At 43.9% G+C, this 22,604-nt stretch overlaps 1 protein-coding gene across 2 annotated transcripts; it reads left to right on the top strand.

Annotated features, from left to right (window-relative positions):
• Positions 1 to 375: 375 nt before the first annotated feature.
• LOC102232773 (TSC22 domain family protein 1-like) lies at positions 376 to 18,221 on the top strand. Of its 2 annotated transcripts, none has more exons than XM_005816162.3 (3): positions 376 to 2,758; positions 15,136 to 15,187; positions 16,823 to 18,221. In XM_005816162.3, exons 1-3 carry the CDS (start codon positions 1,029 to 1,031, stop codon positions 17,084 to 17,086), a joined length of 2,046 nt encoding a protein of 681 aa, XP_005816219.3. In that variant the 5' UTR covers positions 376 to 1,028; the 3' UTR covers positions 17,087 to 18,221. The 2 variants fall into 2 exon arrangements, with proteins under 2 accessions (XP_005816219.3, XP_023185343.1); XM_023329575.1 differs by lacking the exon at positions 376 to 2,758 and adding an exon at positions 14,570 to 14,898.
• Positions 18,222 to 22,604: the final 4,383 nt, after the last annotated feature.

Genomic DNA, 22,604 nt, shown 5'->3' with positions numbered 1-22,604 from the left:
ATGTATGCAATCAGCAATTATATATGTGTATATAAATCATCTGCCTAATTCATCATTGCTGTTTATAGTAGCATTTCTAAACACTGGGTTCCCAGGGAGAAAAAATAAATACAACCCAGAGCTTCATGCCCCCTTTTAGTGTTAGGTAAATTTTTTTAACGTATTTTTATTAGCTTTTAGGGTTGAAATGGGATGTATTTTCCCATTTGTAATTGAGGAAAATGCTTATATCTTGTGGAAATGTGGCCAAATGGTAAATTTGATTAAGTTATTTAGGGAAAAAAATGCTGAAACAATGGTTTATAATAAAAAAAACTCGATCCAGTTTTGGGACCTGAACGCTCCACGCGCATGCGCATGGGCAATGTTTGCGGTCCTACAGTTGCTGCTGCTTCTAGAGCTCACCGGCAATGATACAGCAAACACGGACGGACGCTGAAAGCGGCGCTGACATGGACTCACCCAGCAATTTCTACCACTACAAAGACGGATATTGCCCAGACTCCATGTTCTGCTAACTGGAAACGGCTTGTGTGACCGACTCGGGATTATTTTTCTTTCCATTTTGACGAGACTAGTCGGCTCCCGGAGGAAGGGAATAGATGCGAAGGTTTTCCTGCGACACACGCCAGGCTAACAGACTCCGCTCTCAAAGGACAACTAAAAATATGAAATATTATTATTTTGAATTTGCTTAGTTGTCTCATGTATATCAGTTAAATGTTTGAATATAGGAGCTAAACGGAGATACAAAGTTCAGGAGGCGCTAATGGCTGCTAGCTAGCTGCAGCTAGCTACAAGTCGTGCTTTTTTATTTTAGTTGCAGCATTTAAAGAGTGGTTTTAATTTAAAATGATGGATCGATGCGTGTTTTGACAGGAGGAAGTGGATATTCACCGCAGAGCTTATTTCTGAACGTCTTCCTAAATTTGTATTTTATTGTAGAGGACGCAAATCATATGACTTGTCACACAAGGCTGTTTAGTATCGCCTGACAACCCCTCTACTTCATTGGCCTCACTGCAAACATGCACCACCAGGACTACACCGGGGACCCCCCGGGGACTGCTACCCGCAAAGCCGCTTTCCACTACCGGAGAGGCAGCAGCAGCGCGTCCGGCGGATCTCCCTCCTCTTCTGTCGGAGGTAACCTCGCTGAGGAGAGCCCGAGCCCGGCGCAGGCTGGATCCTCCTCCCCGGCTCTCCAAGCGCTGGGAGCTCAGGTGAAGAAGAAGAGCGGCTTCCAGATAACCAGCGTCACCTCTGCCCAGATCAACGTCAGTGGGAACAACAGTCTGGCGGATGACACGGAGAGCTATGATGACATGGACGAGTCCCACACGGAGGACCTGTCCTCCTCTGAGATGCTGGATGTGTCCGCATCCAGGCCTGCAGACACGGGAGTCCCGGAGAGGAGCTCCTCAGATGAGACCTTGAACAGTCTCCATGGGGTGGACACTCCCGGACTGGTGTCCCCTAATGAACCTCTGCAGCTGCACCACGTGGCTCAGGGGTCCTCCTTGTTGAATGGGTCTGTTCATCATCAATACTACCCCCAGCAGGCCCACCATCACCAGTCTGACCCAGCGTTAACAACTCTTCCCGTCGCACCAGTAGCCAGCTCCAGTCCAGCTATGGTCCAGAGGCCGTTGGTGCAGGAAAACCCCAAACCTGCTGGACCTGCAGCTCCTGCTACGAATGTCCAAAACATTGTGAAACCTTCTAACGTTTCTGCTGCTGGTTCTGACAACACCGCTGCAAGCGGGCAGGTGGCCCAGCCCAGCCACAGCCAGGCAGCCCCTGGCTCTCGTTTCAGGGTCGTCAAACTGGACACGAATTTGGAGCCCTTCCGCAAAGGAAGATGGACGTGCACAGAGTATTACGAAAAGGAGGTCGCTCACCCAGCGCCGCCTGAGGCAGCCAGAGCCATAGATGTGGCCATAGAGGCCGAGGCGGGAAACGCCGGGGCGAGTCCGGCTGTTCCCGCCCCGCTGCAGCCGTACCACGCTCCCACCCAGGACTTCACCAGTCCACAGGTGGTGACGCAGCCCACTGCCCAGAGCTACATTTCCTCCAAAGAGGTTGCCGGGACGACGTACATGCAGAAACCTGCAGCTGCGTCTCTGCCTCCTCCTGTAACACCCCAGCCGTTACCCTACGCCGTGGATCCACAACCCCAGGGAGGTTACCCCACATCCCAGCTCCACACAGGAGTGGTTGCACCCCCAGGAGGGGTCAGACAGCCTGACTTCATCCAGCCAACCGCTCCCTTTCAGACGCAAGTTCAGCCACCGCTTCCACATGTGAATACTGGGATCTCTGCTCCAGTTCCAGGGATCCCACTGCAGCATCCCGTCAGCATCACTCCAATTCTGGGCCAGGTTTCCGCGCCAACCCCCGCAGCTTTTGCTTCTCTTCAACCTCAACCCCACCCTCTGCCAAAAACACAACTCCAGCACCCGGTGGCCCTCCAAGGCAACCCCTACAAGCCACTGACCGCCCTGCAAGCCGACCTGCAGCCGCTGCTCACCCTCGGGGCGAACCTCGCCCATGTTCCTGGAGGAGGAAGCTTGGCCAAAAACACAGACCTGGAGTACGCCCAGAAGCTCTTGATCCAGCACCAGGGTCTATTGGGTCTGCCCAGGCTGGGGGTCGCTGAGGGAGCCGCCGAGGGCCAGATGGGCATGTCGGTGGAAGCCAGAGCTTTCCTGGCTGCTGCAGGCTTCAGGAGCCAGCATGCAGAGGGAGAGGACGACAGGTGAGAGAACAGTTTTGTTTTTAATCACACATTGGGCTTATTTTGCATTTAACCCAGTGTCATTTGCCTGCAGTTTTCTGTTCAGGGTCAGAGCGCTGGCCTGGTCAGACTCCCCCATCTGTCGCAGCTTTCTCTCAGAGCCACTGTTTGCGTCTCTTTCAGGTTCAAGCTGTTCCACCGCAGGGAAATAGTGGGTCTTTGTGTTTATTTCCATATATTCCTGCCGGCTCTTAAAGAGTTATGTAGGGTGAGGGAAATCTGTGAGAACGCAGGACCGCTCTAACCGGATTGGTTCCCTGGAGAAAAGCTGTCAGAGACGCCACAAGTTGTTTCTCTGCTTGTAAACCTCCTGCGTCCGGTCGAACAGGAGATTCATGTCTGATCTTTGCACTCTTTAGCTTTGCAAAGATAAAGCGTGCAACTGAAGGCTTAAAGTTGATTGAATGTGCTGCAGAGAGACCATGTTTGCATATGGACAAGCGTTTGTCATCAGTTTGTGGACATGAATCAGCCACTGTCCTGCAGCAGACGGTCTCAGTCTGACTGTTTGCTTTGTTTATGGTCATATTGTCTTACTGTTGTTCAGTGCTTCATTTCCATCCTCTTCTTACAGAAACAATTCCACCCGTGCATGAACACAGTCTTGTATTTTCTCGTGTTGCGTCCACAAGCGTTAATATATTTTATTTGGATTTTTATATGAAAGAAATGAGTACAAATTTGCTATGTATTTATGTTCTGCTTCTGGAAAACGAGCTCAGAACCAGTTTTTACTGAAATTGCAGCTGCAAGTCTTTTGGGATGTGTTTTATTGCAGCATTAAATGCAAAAAGAAGGTTGTCAAGTTACAAGGAAACAATATATTAAAGTTGTTTTATTGCTGTTAAACAAAACCTTGTTCAGATGGAAAGATTTCATTTGCAGTTGCTGCTTTGCTTTCTTAGCACCGTGTGTCACAGGCTGGACTATTCGGGGGGGATGTGTCAGTTTTCTTCCACAAGTGGCATTTTGCATGAGATCAACAAGTTTAGCTCTGGTCTCAAGGCACCGTAAACTGATCCTTAAATATACAAAGACTTTTTAAATAGACGAGCACACTTAAAATGAGCAAAACTCCCAAAGTACAGCTATAAAATAACATAGCTTTACTAATAAACAATCTTGTTCCCCTGAGATTTGATCCATTTGTAAAATATCAATTAGTGATTTAATGATCAATGCGAGTGAGAGAAAATTACTAAATGGTGTTACTTGTGCTAGATTTCAATAAAAAAAAAAATGTTGCTACTTGTTTTAATTGAAATAACCTTTAGTGGGCTCACTTCTGCTACTGCGCTAATAACGAAGCACATTTTTTATTTAGCGCTTTTACTGAAAATGTGTAGCTTATGCTCTGCTTCAGTATTTCATGGTACAGATTGGAGTTGATGAAATGTAACTCCCCAACACCTGCTGCACTCATACAGCCTCAGGCCATGGCATTTTCCCACCACGATGCTTGACTGTAGGCATCGCACACTTATCTTTGTACTCCTCACCTGATAGCTGCCACACATGCTTGAGACCATCTGAACCAAAAACACTCATCTTGGTCTCGTCAGACCATAGGACCTGGATCCAGTAATCCATGTCCTTTGTTGACATGTCATCAGCAAACTGTTTTCAGGCTTTCTTGTGTGCAGACTTCAGAAGAGGCTGAAGTCTGGGGTGACAGCCATGCAGACCGATCTGATGTAGTGTGCGGCGTATGGTCCGAGCACCGACAGGCTGACCCTCCACGTCTTTAATCTCTGCAGCAATGCTGACAGCACTCCTGCAGCTATCTTTCAAAGACAGCATTTGGATGTTTTCTCATCCAAAGAAGCACGTGCACTGAGCTTCTTTAGATGACCAACGCAAGATCTGTTCTGAGTGGACCCCCCTCTTTTAGAAAGCTGAATGATCTTGGCCACTGTGCTGCAGCTCAGTTTCAGGGTGTTAGCAATCCTCTTGTAGCCTTGGCCTTCTTCATGTAGCACAACAATTCGACTTTTAAGATCCTCAGAGAGTTCTTTGCCATGAGGTGCCATGTTGGAACTTTCAGTGACAAGTGTGAGAGCTGTACTAAAAATTTAACACACCTACTCCCTATGCACACCTTAGACCTAGTAACACTAATTAGTCACATGACATTTTGGAGGGAATTGAGCAAATTGACAAGCAGTGCTCAATTTGGACATTTAGGGGTGTAGTCTCTTAGAGGTGTACTCACTTTTGTTTCCGGTGGTTTAGACATTAATGGCTGTATATAGTTATTTTGAGGGAAGAATAAATTTACACTGTTATGCAAGCTGCACACAGAGAACTTTTTATTGTGTTAAAGTGTCATTTTGCCAGTATTGTCCCATGAAAAGAAATACTTAAATATCTTCAGAAATGTGAAGGGGTGCACTCACTTTTGTGATCCACTGTAATTATGATTTTCAACACGGTTTTAGATTTAAGTTGAGTATTTCTACCATTTTACATTTGTGTATATTTATATTATTATTTTAGTGATGTAATAAATATGTAATTGATTTATTTGAATTAAATTTCAACTATCACATATAGATATTGATTTAATTAAATTGCATGATGGATTCAAAGTTTTGAAATTGATTTCTGACATAGAGCGGTCCAGAAAAATGCCAGCACACAGAAATGTGCTTTAATTATTGATTGGTTTTAATTACTCCATTTCCATCCACAAGAAATTGCAATGCAATTTCTGTCTTTCAAATTCAAATTACCTGTACTTGGGATGAGAATCAGAAATGCTTCTTAAAATAATAGTTAAAAAAAAAGACTGTAATCGGTTGAAGAATTATTTTTCAAGCATTGAACCAGCAGTGTCCTTCCTGCAGGATCTGGCCCGTACAATACAACCTGCTTTCAGTAAGTTATTAAAAAGACAGTGGTATTAATTAGTGCTTTCAGTTGGCAGTTGTGCTTCCCTGGGCAGTAAAGCAGCGGTATCTTTTCATGTCTGGGTGTGTTACTCCGGGGTAGATGTTTGGTGCACAGGAACAGTTTGGGTCACATCAAAAGTGCTTCTTGCAAAGAAGAAATCTCATCGGTTCTTTGGACAGCCTGCTTTGTAGAAACTAGTTGGAAACCTAAATCAAAAGGCAGCATTGTGCAGATCTTCAGCTAACGCCCTTAATTGGCAGTTGCTAGCATAAACTTCCATCTTGGCTTGCGGTGTTTCCAGGATTATTTTAACAAAGGGGTGGTTTGTTAGAAAAGCAGCAGTACCACAACTTCATTGTTGGGTGTATTGCGATTTATGGGTCGTATTTACACATATGACTTCACCCTTTTGGGGCTGTAAAAGCTGCAGCTTCAGTTTACTGTTATTTTATGCCAAAAGGCTCTTGTTAAAGCAGCATTTCTTCCAAAGATTGCCCCTTTTTTGCTTTTTCTTTAATGAGGAATGTTGGAAGTCGTTATGAATCTGAACCCGAAGATGTTAGACTCTCCACATTGTGCCTTCTGATTGTTCACTGCTGGTCGGATTTGGCTATCGTTAAATAACATTAAATAATCTCTTTCTGGGTTTGCAGAGACCCTGATCCTGCAAGTACACACGGCTCATTCTTAAGATGATGATTTATCATAAACAGACAATGGCCCTGAGGTTGTGTGGTTACTGACTCATGATTTACGCGTTGCTAACACAGACACGCCTGAATTTTTTATTTGATTTTTTTTTTCTGGCTTGATTTCCAGATCTGACAGCTGATTTTTTATTTTTTTTTAAACGTGCCTCTCTTCATAAGCCAGGAGTTTAGCGGCTTAAGTTGATAATACCAACACTAAAGAGGCAAACACTTAGTGAATCCTTTTTTTTATTGCCTCTCATGTTCTTGCTGTCTCACAGCAATGAGTCAAATTGTTGAGTTATCTCTTAAACAGATTTGACACGTTTATTCTGCCTGACACAAACTCTCCGACCTCTCCAGCTGTCATAGCTGTGTTTCCCCCACTAGATGGCAGCAGGCGCTCATAAATCTTCCCCCTGGGTGACAGCTGTTTAATGTGCTTTGAAATCACTGACCTTAAACAAGCCCTGTGGCAAAGTAGAAACGTCCTCTTTGCACGCAATCTGTGAATGACAAAGCAGCGAGGGAATGGAACGTTCTCCGTGAGGAAGACGAAGCCGCTGCTTACAGTGGACTGTGGGACGTTGATTCTCCCACCTAGTTAAAGATTTGACAAGGTTGTTGCATGGTGTTCTGATCTTTCATCACTGCAGGTTAACATCCTCCAATTAAAACTGTGCGCTTTGCTCTTCCAGCCACAGCCCAGCTTCAGCAGCTTCTGGCTGCAGAGGACGCTTTGAGCGAAGCCGATAGCCAAGTAGCCGTGCGTCACGTTCGCTTGCCTTGTGCTCTCGTGCAGCGATGCGTATTTTTGCAGTTTCACAGTCGCGTCTCTGGAGTTTCATCTCCAAACAAACCAAAAGACTGGACACTGTTTATCTGTACGGACCAGATTTGCTGCATTAGCATATTTTAAGATATACATCTTAAAATATGTATATTTTTTTCATTTAATTGTCTTTACTTAATATATTTTGAGAAATGCATTTCCCTCATTATTCATTTTGGAGCAGATATTTGGAATTCTAATGTTTATTTTATGCGACAAAAAAAAAAAAACACCACAGCGTTTTGTTAACCCTCTCCTGTATAACATCCAAATAATTCTCACTTTGAAACTGCTTCTTGAGAATTGAAATATTCTTGTTGTATAATGAAAGTAAGTTACATTAGTGTCACATAGTATATAGATAAACTGAAATCAAAAGGGGTTTTCAAAACCCGCCCCCCCCAAGAAACAGTGAACGTTTTTATTGTTTTGTCGTTGTAATTTCCAGACTGGTAAAACGCTCAGTTGTTTCACTGGGGAGACTATGACTTTAACGAGGAATGTTGTAGAGTCTTTATTACTTTACTCCTATGACCCACAGTTTAAAGGTGCAACTTAAACACATTTTAAAATAATTTTTTTTTTAGCATTTTGAATCGATTCAGAATTCCCAGGATTAAAAATATTGATTCACTAAAAAAAATCGGGTTTTTTTCCCGCCACCTCTACTTGAAATCCCCTGTAAAAAAAAAAAATCTTCTAGTTGCCCAAGTTCATGCAGTAGACCCCTCCTTTTCACGGTTCAGTATTTGTTAGAGTTTCTGCAGAATATGATTCCCAAGTTATTTACAGAATATCTGCCAATCGCATATTTTTGCACTGGTGAGTATATCCAAAATATTTGAAAGAAGCCACAGCTCGAGAAGCAGCCAAATAAATGGCATCAGCGCCATTTATTTTTGATTTGTTGTAACCTCTAAGGGCAGAGATAAGGAAACTGTAGATGTTAGCTTTTGTGGCAGTGCTACGACAGTTTCCACTGATGTATGTTTTGTGTTTGAACTATTAAAATAGGCAGTTATGGGTTTTTAGAGGAGGTCTAAAGTATTAGAGTAACAGAATTTAGCTTTTCTTGTGTGTGTGTGGTTTCGAATAAGGTCCTCTGTGGTTCAAACATCAAATATGCCTTAAAATGCACAGTCTTGGTTAGCACTACCTACCGGGATACAACCAATCAGTGCCAAGGAAAAGAAAAGCCAGCCAATTGCACATCAAGTTGCATTGCATCAAGGTATTTCAGATTCCCAAGCTGCACTTTTTTTTTTTTTTTTTGCTTGTTTTTGCATTTCGAATATTTTAAATATTCAAAATTTTTAATTTCCAGCCCATAACTTTCCAAGAAAAAGCTGCATGTCTGTTTTGCAAACAAACTAAATCAACATGACCGGATGGATGGGGCCACTGCCTCATTTTTTGAACTTTTATTAGAGTGTTTGAACTCGCAGAAGCCACATAATGGGAAAAATTTTCCAGTTGTGAAACCACAGCTTCTTAACGCTGTTGTTTAAAAAGGCTGTTGTACAGTTTGGCCTGCCAGGAATAACGTGGATATCTGGAAAAGTAACTGAAGCTGGTTGTGAGAGTCAGATCGCCACATGAAGCGGCACGCTGCAGAGAGCCTCAAGCAAAGTTCCTCCACCTCCGCTGTGAACATTCTCACTGTTTAGACTGGCAGCTTTTCTGGCTCTGCTTTCATTGAAACCCCCCGAAAGCTTCATGTGACTGCGAGTGACGTCTCGTGTTATCAGGCTGTTGTGTAATACTTGCTTGTAAAATATTCATTTTAAAGCAGGAGCAAATTTAGGCTCCTTTTAAATGTCAAGTATAGATTGGATTTGGAGGTTAGCTGGGTATTCTGCGGGGTTTAGTTCCATCTGTTTCTCCATGGTGTATGAGATTCTTTAATATTTGGAGCCGCGTCGTTCTGTGCCTTCTCCTTTCACGGTTCATATGCTCCAGAAGCTGGTTATGTAAGGCATTGCGTGCATGGCGGAGCGTTTTACTCGCGCTCCAAAGAGCTTCGGCCCTCAAGGCCGGTGATGATGTGAGACCTGGCCGGGTTTTAGGGCGTTCCTTCCTCTTTGTTTTGTCTGTGTCTGAGCAAAAATCAAGGGGAATTATCCTCCACCACAAGCAGGCATGAAGCTGTCTAACCCAACGTCGGCTCTCTGCCGCACTCTGGAACCAGAGCCAGAAAATGATCAAATAATTACACCTCCGCAAACATGGAATTTTGAACCTTCTAACTCCCCAAATTCAGACAGTAAAAAAAAAAAAAAAATTCCTGCGTGTGTAATCGCCGTTGATTCCCTGCCACAGTTCGAGGCCTAAACCGGATTATTCCGGCCTACACACATTAAGTGATGCAAAAAGCACACAAACAGGATGCACAGGCCCGTGCAGACATGGACAAGCCCGTGCCTCCTGACTGCTAAAGAAGAAGTGATGTGGAGGGAAACCGGCGAATCACATCACTGCGTGCAAACTGATGGAAAGAAAAAAAGGATGTGAGTAAAACAAAACACAGAATATACATTTAGGGGGGAAAAAAGCAGTCTTGGAGGTTTTCTGTAAACATTGGTGTCTACTTCTCAATTTTCCCTCCTTGTTTTAAAAGGAAACATATTTTTAACTCCGTTTTGTTTCCCTTTGTTTCTTCACTCCACATTATCTCGATCCTAAATGCTGCTTCACTTCCATCCTTATGTAAGCCCGTCTGGGTGTAGCAGAAAGGTTCTCCAGCACAATGTTTCCCTACACAATTTGTGTAGGTTTTCCTGAGTGTTTAAAAGCAAAACACTGAACAGAGATTCTTTAAAAACTACTGATGCCGATTTTAAATGATTGCAGTGTTTAATTTTAGAACTATAACTTAACAGCTTTCATCATATTTGTTCAGGCTTTTTAGTTCTGAGCAAGTATTAGCAGTCTGTGTGTGTTCTGTAAGTTTCCAGAAGACTGCCAACATATCCTTTATTTGAAAACCACGAATACTTGACATAGCCTCTAAAACTCATAACAAGCTACTTTAAAAGTTCAAACACCAAATATACATCAATAAACACACTCAAAACCGCCTTAGCTCTGCTACAGAAGCTAACATCCACCGTCTGCCATATCTCTGCTTTTGGGACCACAGCCAATCAGTGCCCAGGACAATGAGCAGTCTTCTTGGATTGGCTACTTTGGAAGCGCCAAACATCAAGTAGAATTGCGCAAAGGTGTTTCAGCTTCCCAAATATGTTAGATACGCTCGGCAAAAAAAATTTGGTGAACAGGCAAATTTTCCCCAAATATTTTAGATGCGCTCCATTGAAAAATCAGAGAAAAATAGATTTTGGTCGGTAGTCATAAATTGTTTTTAAATTGTTTTTAAATTTAAAGTCAATTTTAAATGATTGGCTCTGTTTTTTCTTTCTCTTATTTTAAGCAAATGCAAGAAATGTCCAGGAATAATGTTGCTATTAAATTTTACGCTAGGAAACCAATGTTTTAGTCTTTTAAAATGTAAAAATGTTAACTTTATCATTTTGTTTACCCCAACCCCCAAAATAACTCCTAAAAGGGTGCAAAATCATCTGTTTGCCACCACTTGTTATCTTACAGAGTCCAGGGTTTTTATGCAATATGCTGTAATAATTTGCTCATGTAATATATGGGTCACTCTGAACAAAACCAAGTGTGCCGCATGTGAAGTTATGACGCATAGCGTTCCGTCATCATTGAGCAAACCGTCTCTGTTCAGCGATTGGCTGAAAGCAAACAGAGCGAAGGCTTCCCCTCCTTTTTTACTTTAGTGAGCATGTGCAAACTGACCCCAGACCTGCTAGTACAATGTGTACAGACATGTTGGTTTCAGCCAGGTTGACTAAATGCGACCTGACAGTAACATTCAATATGAACACTTGGAGCGCCTGTTGTGGGCGTTTACAGTGAAGAAAAGAATACGTAACCTTCACTTAATGAGGTTAATTGTCAACACTGGCCCCTTTTAGTAGTTGGGCGCCTCTCGCTTGCCACCATTTTGTTGCACCCTGAGCTAGGTCGCCATCTTTGGATGCTGCTCAGCTCACCGACAACAGGAGGACCTACGGAACTCCTGATGGGGAATCTATGAATCTGTTGGAGGTCTTTTAGTGTGTGGAGGATGCTGGGGACATTAAAGTTTGTTTCAGCGGGTGGAGGCATTCTTCTGAGGCAGCCAGCGGGCTAATGGGCGACGTAGTCAACAGTGGAACATCCTATTGGGCGGATCTGTCTAATCTCTGCTGACAGTTTATGTAACAGCAGGAAGAAAGCTGACATCACTGCCTAGGTCTCCTCTCTGCTCACCCAATCATCTTACAGTCTACATATGTCCAGACTCACACAAACATGAGCTCCCCCTGTACACACACACACACACACACACACACACACACACACACACACACACTTACTCCTCTTTCTCTCTTCCTCATCCATCCTGGGTTCTATTGTTGCTCAGGCTCCCCAATGTGAAGCTCCTTCAGCTTTCAGGGGGAGCCAGGGGTGAGGGGCCGAAGGGCGCAGCGGTGGTACTGCGGTCGGTTTTGGTGGTGAGTTGGTGGTGGGAGGTGCTTAGGTCCTGTGTTGTGATTTCGTGAGCATCAATGAGAGAGAAGGGGCCGGCGGTGGCAGCAGGAACAGCAGCGCAGGGCCAGGACGCCCGGGCCCTTAAGCTGCTCTTCTGGGAGCTTGAGAAGCATCTGAAGAGGTAACCATGGCGGTTTTTATTACGCTGCTGGAATCTAAGCAGAAACGTTTGTATTAAAGTTCCCTGCAGCCCTTTGATGCAACGCCCGCCTGCGTCTGCAACAAGAGATGCACATCCATCCGCTCTGCATGATCCAGGCCTGGAGGGCTGCCTTCCAGCACACTCGGTTCTTGTTTCTGCACATGTTCCGCATGTTTTCTTTGAGTGTGTGAAATTTGCGATTGAAATGATTTTTCTGCAAGTTCAGTTGCACCAATTAATCACAACTGTCATAGATAAGAATTGAGTTCTGCAAACGATTCATTTATCTCTAAGCACACTCTAAAAAGTCCCAAACTTCATGTGCATGTTAACATGAACCCCATATTCCTACACATTCTTTTTATTCCGTATTTTACCTCCATCCACAGTAGAATAAAACATAGCTGCTTCTTTTAGAGGAATGCAGCGGACGTTTTTAGTTCCTTTGGACATCGCAAACCCTCTTTGAGGTTAGCTAAATAAATCTTATATCTCATCTCAACAGGGAACATCAAATCATTCCTTTTTATTTTCAAACCATCTCTATGGAAGTACAGTGGCTTCAAAAAGTATTCACTTCTTTAGATTGTGTCATATTAAAACCACAAACTTTAGTTGACTTTTATTGGAATTTTAAGGAAACCTCATGGTTATTTCACCAAATGTTGATTTCTGAAGTCTTCCAGAGTTAAAACAACAGTATTGCTGCTTTTAAATGAATGTGAACTTGTTTTCTTTGCATTATTTGAGGTCTGAAAGCGCTGCATCTTTTTCGTTATTTTGACCATTTCTCATTTTCTACAAGTAACAAATTTTTGCTTGGAATATCAGAGACATGTTGTCAGTAGTTAATAGAATAAAAGAATAACGTTCATTTTACTCAGACACATTCTTATAAAGAGTAAAATCAGAGAACTGATGATTTTGCAGTGGTATCTCAATTTTTTCCAGAGTTGTATGGTGACTATTGTTAACTGTGAAGTGACTCGTCAGTCAGTCCTCTCTTACTGCAGAGCAAAAGGAGACAGTGGCTGATAAGGCAGATAAGATCGGCTTCTTGTGTAAGAATTGGCAGATCGCCCATAATTAAGGAAATCGAGCTGATTTATTGGTTTCCGTATGCTGTTTTCTATGTTCTGCAACTGATTGTAAAACAAGAAGGGTTTTAATATGTCACTTTTTTCACGATCGTGACTTCTAAGTTGTGTTCTAGAATATAAAGTCCTCCTAAAAAACACCTTCAGGTTTATGAAAAGTGTTATCCTATAGCTTTAGACTGATTTCATGAGACTCAACCCTCATCACTCAATCACGTGGCTTCGATTTTTCTTGCAGTATAAATGTGCACAGTATGCAAAGACCGAGGAGTATGAATGTATGCTTGGGAAGTAGCCCGTCTATATCTGGCTGGGTTTTGTAGCCGTGTCGTGGTAAAGTCATAAAGCAGACAGTCTTCGAAGGTTTGGCCTCTACCTGAATGGTTACGGACAGATTAAACTCAACAAGGTGCTTTAATCAGGAGCAGGTGGTTGAAGTGAGCTCGGACGTGAATCAAAGTTTACGAAATGCATGAATGACCAGTTGCTAAGATGCCCACTCTGCCTGAATGTTGACGTGTGTTTGTGGTGAGGGGTGAAAAAAAGGGGCGGGACGGTTTCAGTTTGACTCTTCGTTTCAACTCCAGCTGCGCACACAAAACGCGCTTCCTCTTTGTGTGCTGTTTGGCTCGTTTCCATAGGAACGCCAACAATCCACGCCTTAACGTGGTCAAGCTGTCGACTCTCAACTCGGAGACATTCGTCTGACATGTCTACTGTTTTAAATCTCTTCAAGTGATAAACATTTTTGAGACTTTGGACCAGTAAGCAGCAGTCCAGTTCTGGTTTTCAGTCCAGGTGTGGGACTCCATCCACTCTTTGAGAAACTCCCCCACCTCCTTAAACCGATTTAGCCTGACAAGCCTCCGTAAGCTGCAGTTATAAGATCATTTTATGCAAATAATTTGGAGTTACCTTCTACAGAAAAAATCTGAATACTGAACCACAAATAAGTAATATGCAAATTTTTCAGTATTTTTCCTGCCAGTTTCATGTTGAAGGCCTGAGCACTATACAGAAATCTGCCTTGATATTAAGACATTTGATTTATTCTTTTAAAAGAGAATTTAGAGTCTGTTTAACGGAGTCCAGAAGCCAAAAATGTGTAGAAACTCTGTTAAATAAGATGAAAGTCTGTGTAATCCCAGCTCTTTGTTGTTAAAACTTACTGCCAGCAGGGGGAGACATCGCTACACCTGCGGACGTTGTAGTACAAACTTTTTTTTTGTATTTGGGGATAAAACCAGTAGATAAGACTGAGAGAAGAACAAAGCCAATATGAAGGAGACATAATGTGTCCAGTTTTTGCTTTAGTGATTCAGCAGCTTGTTTTTCTCTGTAAAGCAGGTGGAGAGATGGCACATATATTATTACAATGAGCAACTTCTTCCCCAGGCCGACACGTGGGAGTGTCTGTGTTGCACATATATTATGTTAATTAGCTCCCCCCCTCTCATCCAATCACGAAGCTGCATGCGTTGTTTTGCCGCATGAATTACCCGGAGAGGGAGCCGAGCTGAGAGCGGCAGCAACCCGTCGCTTCAGTCTTTTGTGTGCTCTGTCCCGGCTGCAGCTGAGCCAGCCGCCCCGGAGGTGCGACGCTGGGGGGCTGAAATAAGAAATAATGCGCCTTTTTTCTACTTTTCTACCGCTGGACTCCCGGTTCTTCCTGCCGCCCTGCCGCCTCCGGGGCTTTTAAATGGGTGGGATAGCATGAATTCCCAATGCTACACGGTGGCGATGGACCTTGGTGTTTGTCAGCTGAGGAATTTCTCTATCTCGTTTCTGTCCTCTGTGCTTGGAAAGGAAAGTGCTACAGTCACAGTTGATAATAGGTAATGTCTGTCGCACTGGCTCTGCTGCATTAATATGCTTGTTATGGATCAGATTTCTGAAATGAATGACTTCTTTTTGCCCAACCCCATTGAAATAAATTCACTCATAGAAGCAGAGATTTTATTTTAAAAAGTAGCAGCCAATCAGGACTCTGCTTGCTAAGATCAGACTCAGTTCTTCCCGCAGTGCTCAGCCGCCGTTGCATCATTCTCGTTTGCTCTCTGTTTCTCTCGCAGCTCCTCAGGGGCGAGTGTGGTGGCCATCGACAACAAGATCGAGCAGGCGATGGTAAGCTGGCCGTTCTGTCTGCATGAGTGTTATATAACCCCGTCCAGTGATGCAGGGAGATGCTGCCACTGGATTCTGGCCTGTTTACGGTTCAGTGAGCTGGTTTTCTTTTGGGGGGCTTCTGTGCTTTTAATATCTTCAGCTTGTTTCTGCACCTGCCTGGACTTTTCCTGGTTTGGAGCTCAGTGTGGGCCAGGCTGGAGACTCCCTCCTGTTTCTCACGCACAGCCCTGCTCTCCTCCAGTGTTGCCAGGCAAGCCGCAGCCTCCCCTCCATGCTGTATAAATAACTCGGCAGCCAGTTGGCTCCTCCCAACCCGATGCAGGAACATTTTGTTCCGCGGCTGAGGAGGAGGCAGGAGGGGTGGGGGTCCACAGAGGAGAGGATGCTGAGATTATTCAAAAAAATCCCGCTGCTACTTAGGTCATCATGACAATAATCTGGAACGCTGTTTTATTTTGTTTTAATCTTCATAAAACACATTGATAATATCATAGTTCTGTGATCTGCAGGAACTAAATAAGGTCAATTATGATGATCAAATGATGTAGTCAGCCAGTAAATCTCCTTTATTTTGATTTTAAAACTTAACTTAACTTAGCAATAATATGAACATATTATTCGTACCGCTAATATTTCTTCACATGTTTATCCCATTTTAACTACAAGGGGCAGAATTATCAAGTAGAAGAAAAAACTCATCCTGATTTTCAAACTTTTTAACCAAATAGAATTCTGAAAAGTGCGGTGTGCATGTGTATTAAAGTTGTAGTTAGAGAAATAAAATTAGATTCTTAAAGAATCAGGACTTTAACCCCTTAGATGTCATCTCCAAAATATTTACATGTTATCTAATGGGTCACTGCTGTCCTCATGACAGTTAAGGGGTTTTGACCGGATCGCTCTAGCCTATGAATATGCTTCAGGATCTAAGCCAGAAATGTTCTACACGAGGATGGTGAGATTTCTGATTAATAATGAAAAATTTAAGCGTGCACTGATAAATCAAACCCAATGCTCTTCATGACCAGGGATCAGCCGATACTTGCATATGAATCCATCGAATCCATCCGTTGTCTACCTCTGCAAATGTCTAGAAATTAAATTGTCCTCCACTTTTCTGCTGTGAGAGGTGTGACCAACAGAACGGCCCACCATGTCATGCGTGCGTATTTGTAGTTAGCAATAGTCAACATCTCGCACAAAAGAAAAATCAGTTTAGGCCAAAATCAGAATTGGCAGGCCAGGATTTTTAAAGACTGGCCAGAAAGCTGCAATCGGTGCACCCTGAGAAATCCTTTTTTATAAAATTCAATGTTACGTTTTTAAATACACATTAACCTTAATCCAACTTATAACAAATGGCTAGAATCAGGCTTAAAATAATTTATTTCAGTCAGAAATACCACATGAGAGATTCTGTTGTGTTAAAAGTTCTGCATTTTATGCAGAACAATACAAATTGTTCATGGCAGGGGCTTTAATGTGAAATAATGAGGATGTGTAATTTGTATGAAAGGCTGAGTAATAAAGCAAAGGGGCTGATTTCTGAGGCACACCTGGACGCCACTTTGTGTTTGTTTCCTACACACCTGTCAAAAGTGTCTGACTGAAGCGTGTTTGCATCTCCGTCAGGACTTGGTGAAGAGCCACTTGATGTACGCCGTCCGCGAGGAGGTGGAGGTGCTGAAGGAGCAGATCAAAGAGCTGATGGAGCGCAACACGCAGCTGGAGCAGGAGAACAACCTGCTGAAGACGCTGGCCAGCCCCGAGCAGATGGCTCAGTTCCAGGCCCAGGTCCAGACGGGCGGATCCCCAACCGGTGCTGCCCAGGCTCTGCCCCCATCCGGACCCACGCAGGTCCTCCCCTCCGCACAGAACTCCGGCACATCAGGATAACACAGAAGGCCCACACTGGAAAGAACCCCGCCCCACCTCTCCCAGGATGAAGGACAGGGGTGATGGAAGACAGAAGCTGAGGAGGAGGAGGAGGAAGGCTGACTTACTGTGAACGGACATTAGCATTAAAAGACTGACCCTGAGGTCATTTGGAGGCTTCACCTGAAAACTCTTTTGTTGCACATTTAATTTAACTAAAAAACTCTAGAGTTGTGCCACAGTGGGTGAGTATGTGTGTGTGTGTGTGTGTGTGTGCGCGTCCCCGCTTCGTCTTTTACGGCCTGCTTCAGACAATCGTCTTTGTCGTCCCGGTGATAAACGAGGGGAGGACACAGCGTGAACATTAGCCACCCAACCTGAGCCATCTGTGCTTCACTCAGACAACCTGGAGGACTGCGAGCGGAGGAACATGGAATGAGGCCGCTTTTATTTCAACATGGACAGATTATACAGATGTGCTTTTTCTTTGTGGTTTTTTTTTTTGTTTTGCTCTTGCTGATGTAATTAATGTTAAAATAAATAACAGGTGAATAAATAGGACAAGACTGTTCGTAGGTAACTTTGTACAGACTAAATATTTCCAGTTCAACTCTGCCAAGTGCCTGGTTTCTAACCATAGATACATATATAGAGGCTTTTCTATGTTTCATGTTTGTGTATATATATCTATCTATGGTTTCACCAGGTTTTAAACTATCTGTGATGTCTGAACTCAGGGTGGGAATAGAAGAGGATTTTTTTGTTTTTTACCTCCACACTAAGATGCTGTCTCTTCTGCAGTGACACGTGAACCTCTCCTCTCTGCTGTTGCATCAAACTCACTCGCTCAAATGATCTGGACTCTCTCACCATTTGATTTTGGGGACATGTGTAGTTGTTGGTTGTTTTTTTTGTTTGTTTTTCTTTAAATAATTGTTTTCCCTTCTTTTTGTACAGCCAAGTGTGTAAGTTGCTCGTCGTGCGACTGGAGCGCTGAACACAATAATGTGACACTTGTCGCGAGGAAAGGAAAAAAAAAATGCGCCGGCAGAATTATGTCCGTGAGTTGTGCATGTTCCTTCAAGTCCATCACAAATGTGACATTTCGATTGCACTAGACAGTTGCACCTCAAATAAAAAAGTATGAAAAAATGGACTGCTTGTTCTCTTTAAACTAAAAAGATTTTACAACTATGTTTTTACCAATGCGATTGCCTTCAATCCTCTTCAGAACCGCTGTAATACAGACTGCTAGAGGAGGTTCTTGCCGCCCATAACCATCAGCATCTTCAACAACTCTGAAAAAGATTGAATTATGCCTGCAAAAAATGTAACTATGTAGCTTTAAAGCTGGAATTTAGGGGCCACTAGAGTGATTCGTGCTGCTATAAGGTGCCAAAAATGACTTTGCATTGCTGTACCTGAATCTTACAATTAAACAACACGTTTGATCGTTGAACACATGATTCATTAAGTCACATTCTACGTGTTTTTTCCAGGACAGATTAGAAAACAGAGTTCTTCATTGAATTCAAGAACGTGTCCGATGCTGTGACGACACCACAGCAGCAGATATTCTATTTCAAGGCCGAATCGTAACCTGAAGGTACAGCAGCTGGGATAATTTTAGAAACTCTTCTAGGTTAGACGTCTCTAAGTGCTTGGCTATGTTGAGGTCATTGCAACTCACTTTAAGGAGTCCAAATGCTCCAACCATTGGGACGTCATTTACTTCCTGTGATTTCTTTGCCCTACTGCCAGTCTGAACTCCTCCCACGGGCCAGCCCTGATCCTGGATCCTGACCCCACGGCGGCCGGCTGGGTGGCCCGAGGGAGGATCAGACGCCGCTCCTGCTCCCGTGTCCAGATGGCACTTTCACAAATCTCATTTCATTGACAAAAGGTGTTTTCCTCAAGCGGCCTGGTTTGGGGACAGGATGTTCTCAGAAGCAGGGGGATCATGCATGGATTAACTGGATCTATTTGTGTCGTTGGCGACGTTCGGAGGCAGCGCCGCGCTATCTACATTGAGCAGAGATATCAATCTGTTCTTTGGAAGTTAAATAAATTCTGCTCCTTTGTGTATTTTCATACCAGTTTTTCCAGACACGTAAAGACCCCAGTGCCCCAAAACTGACCCTAAAAATCCTCTTTACGGCCGCATGAGGGGACCTCCCATCGTGTTGCTGATGTATTCCTTATTGTTGAGAAAGCAGGCAACCTGCTGGTTAAATCCTGAATTTCCAGACTGTCAATAAGCAGGCGTCCAACTGTGGGAGGCTCCACATGGGGATTAGCTCATCCTGAGCCTAAGCCTGGAGGAGTCACTTTGTGTTTACACCCAGGAGTCTCCAGGAGGCAAAAATCCCAAATTTACAAACATTTAAAAACAGATTTCGTGACGGGAATCAAGGAAGCAGACAAAGATCTTAAAGCACCACATAATACTCATTTCCAGAGCTTGTAAATCTGAGCTTCAGCCCTTTTGGGTTTACAGTTTAATTTAATGTCCCAATTCCAATAAAAGAACCGCTTTAATACCTTCTGCACCAATCTGATCAAATTATTCACCACAGGAGTCTTTTTTCCTGCTCCACATGCAAAACCACATGCAGTTAATAAGGGTTCCCTCCTCTGAGTCCCAAGTCAGTCACCACCGCCGCTGCAGAGTGAGTCATCTGACGCTGCACCAGGGAACCCTAACCCTAACCCTACTCTGTGTGAGAGTGCGGACATTCCTGAAGTAGGTTCTGCTGCCACGGTTACAGTTGCCGTCGCTCTGTGTGGGTCATGCGGGGGTTTGTTTGGGGAAAACAGCAGTGGGGCGGTCCGACGGGTTGGTCTGAAACTAAAACTAACTCCACAATGTTCTCAAGCTTTCAGACGCCACGAACAATGGTTATACAATTAATATTACATTATTTAACAAGGTAGTGTTTGGCACGTCCAAAAGGTATAAGAGAAATCAATTAGTAGAGTTTTCTGAAAATGTATTTCATAGGCAGCCGTTCGCACCTCCCTCCAACTCATCCACTTCTTTTGCGCAATGAGGCGACAGTCCCTTGACCTCCTCCGACCAAACGACCAGCAAAGTTCACGCATATGAAATTTCAAGCTTGTACATGTAGACATGCGACATAAGAAAGTCGAAAACCTTTCGACTTTAGTCGATTGTGCTGCCGTCACGTCTCGTGTTGGGTTCACCCAGGATGGCAGAAAACGTTTTTGCCTTGTGCAGCCGTTTTGTCGGTGTCGGCGTGTCGAGCCCTTCACCCTGAAACTAAACTCCTCATGCACCAACCACTCCTCCCTCCACAGACCCGGACCTTCCACTTTAGATCTCTGAAGGATTCGGCTGATGTCAAGGAGTCCATGAACTCCCAACATCTCACTTGATTTTCCATATTACCTGAAGCCAAAAAAAAAAAAGATGGTGGGACTATTCATTTACCAACATGCATTTGTGTCCAAAACCATTTACCATTTGACTGCATCTATTGTATTTTGTGGTTTTAATGTGACAAAATGTTACTTTTGTTCAAATGTAACATTGATGCCAATCATATTGAAGCCTCTCTAAGTGACTAATGCCACACAGTTTTAGGAGGTTGGTTTTCTGGGTCTTCAGTCTGTCCCTGTTCTACTTGATCAAAGTCACATTTCTCAGAGTCACGTGTCCCTCCGCCGGGCCAGAGATCTTCTGAAGTTTCAAAACAAACCGCAGACAGAAGCACATCTAGAGCAGCACGTAGCTCACACCCCTTTGGGGTGAGAGGTCAAGGGGGCTGGTGGGATTATGGCGCATTAAATCCTCCACTTGTCCCTTTTCCTCCCCTCAGCACCGTCCTCGCTTCTTGAAACTGTTCTTGACATCCTGAAAACACTCCTCACCACTTCAGCAAAGTAGCTGCTGTAATGGTTTTCACTCGGTGCAGCTTAAACGTCGGTATGGTGGAACTGGTTCTGCATTTTTCCATCCATGCCACTGTGAGGAAGGCGGCTGCATTCCTTTGCCCAGAGTGAAACTCGGTGTCACCTTCGCAGCACTTCATTCCTTCTCGCCGAAAATGATTTGTTTGTGTTGACTGGCAGACTGCAACCTGCAACCAGACATGGGAACACCACTGAACTGAGATGACAAAGGCAGATAGCAACAAAGTTCTGCTTGCCTAAACTTGCCTACCCTAATTAAGAGCATTGTTTACAGTCAACCTGCTGTGATCAATGAACATTGTCATTTGGAGAAAATGTGGAATAGTAGCTGTAGAGGACCAGAGTCATTCATCCATTCATTGTCTTTAGCCGCTTGGTCGTGTCTCTATCAGCCGTTGGATGGCAGACAGAGATACTCTTAGAGTACTCAGCTGATCTCACAGTCATGTTTGTAGGAAAACCCAGACAGAAACTGCAAATGCACAGGGAGAACATGTGAACTCCTTGCAGAAAGACTTCAAACCAACACGACAGAACAATTACAACGTGCCTGCTAGCAACACATTGCTGAAAATCCATTTTTCTGAGATGTGTGGTCCATGCTAGGTTTGCAGCCTCTATTTCCTGTTTCTTACAGCCAAACGTGGCATCAATACGAGACGAATTGATGCTTCACGCAGCCTGGTTGATTCGCTTCAAACTTGTAGATCACCGCAGAACCACAAAATTGACAATTGGGGCGAGTTAAAAATGTCTTCTCTCTATTTCACCAGCAGGAAGAACCTTCCAGACCGCTGAAGCCTGATTTCCACTGTTTGAAAACACTATGAGCGGCGGCAGCCTGTTCCGCCCGAGTGCTGAAAAGCAGCAAGCAGAGGAACCGGCATGGCCGCCGCCACGCCAGGCTCTGCGCGGACACATTCAGTCGCCACTCAACAAGGAGAAGTGTTGACCCTGTGCGGTTGTGACCTCACACCATAACAGACTCACTGTCACCCAGTCAGTGTGTCTGCTGAATATAGAGGGGGGGGAAAAAATGGAACGAGTGCATTGTTTGTGTCTGAAAATTATTCAGATTTTTCAGGTGGACTATTTCCCCTTCATGCAAATTGAGTGTGACAGGCACGCCGGAGCAGGTGTTCACCAAACGCTGAGGCTTTTTCCATGCTAACCTGAGGAGCTGAATGCTGTCTGGTTTGACGTCTGACAATCTGGGTAGAGATTTTGGCAGGAATGCACGAAACTCCTCACAGGAACCCGTAAGTCCAACTCTCTGCTTGCAGACACAGTTGCAAGCACCTGAGGTCAGGTTTTATCGCTGCGCTGCTTCCTGTTTGCTTCCTGTTTTTTTAGACAGGAAAAGAAGCCTTGTCTTTCTTTCTTCCTCTTGTCGTCCTTCCAGTCTTTCAGGATTTTTTAAAACTAGCAAAAGCAACTTCTCCCAGGTCTTTGTTGCCTCCTTCAGCCTGTGTGTCACACAATCAAAGGCAAATCAGGAGGTTTTTTTTTTTAGCTCATACACCTCAAGCCAAAAAAATTGTTGCAAAAGCATCAAATGTCCATTATTATTTCTTAAAACCAGGCGTTCATGTTAAACGTTATCTGT

Source organism: Xiphophorus maculatus, chromosome 24 (genome assembly GCF_002775205.1).
Source record: "Xiphophorus maculatus strain JP 163 A chromosome 24, X_maculatus-5.0-male, whole genome shotgun sequence".
Lineage (NCBI taxonomy): Eukaryota > Metazoa > Chordata > Actinopteri > Cyprinodontiformes > Poeciliidae > Xiphophorus > Xiphophorus maculatus.
The sequence above is the reverse complement of the archived record's forward strand: the minus strand, read 5'-3'. Positions and strand labels throughout refer to the sequence as shown.

Coding starts and splice junctions, on each gene's coding strand:
- LOC102232773 (XM_005816162.3), top strand. CDS start 1,029: ATGCACCACCAGGACTACACCGGGGACCCCCCGGGGACTGCTACCCGC. Junction 2,759..15,135: donor GCAGAGGGAGAGGACGACAG/GTGAGAGAACAG, acceptor TTTCTCTCGCAG/CTCCTCAGGGGCGAGTGTGG. Junction 15,188..16,822: donor ACAAGATCGAGCAGGCGATG/GTAAGCTGGCCG, acceptor CATCTCCGTCAG/GACTTGGTGAAGAGCCACTT.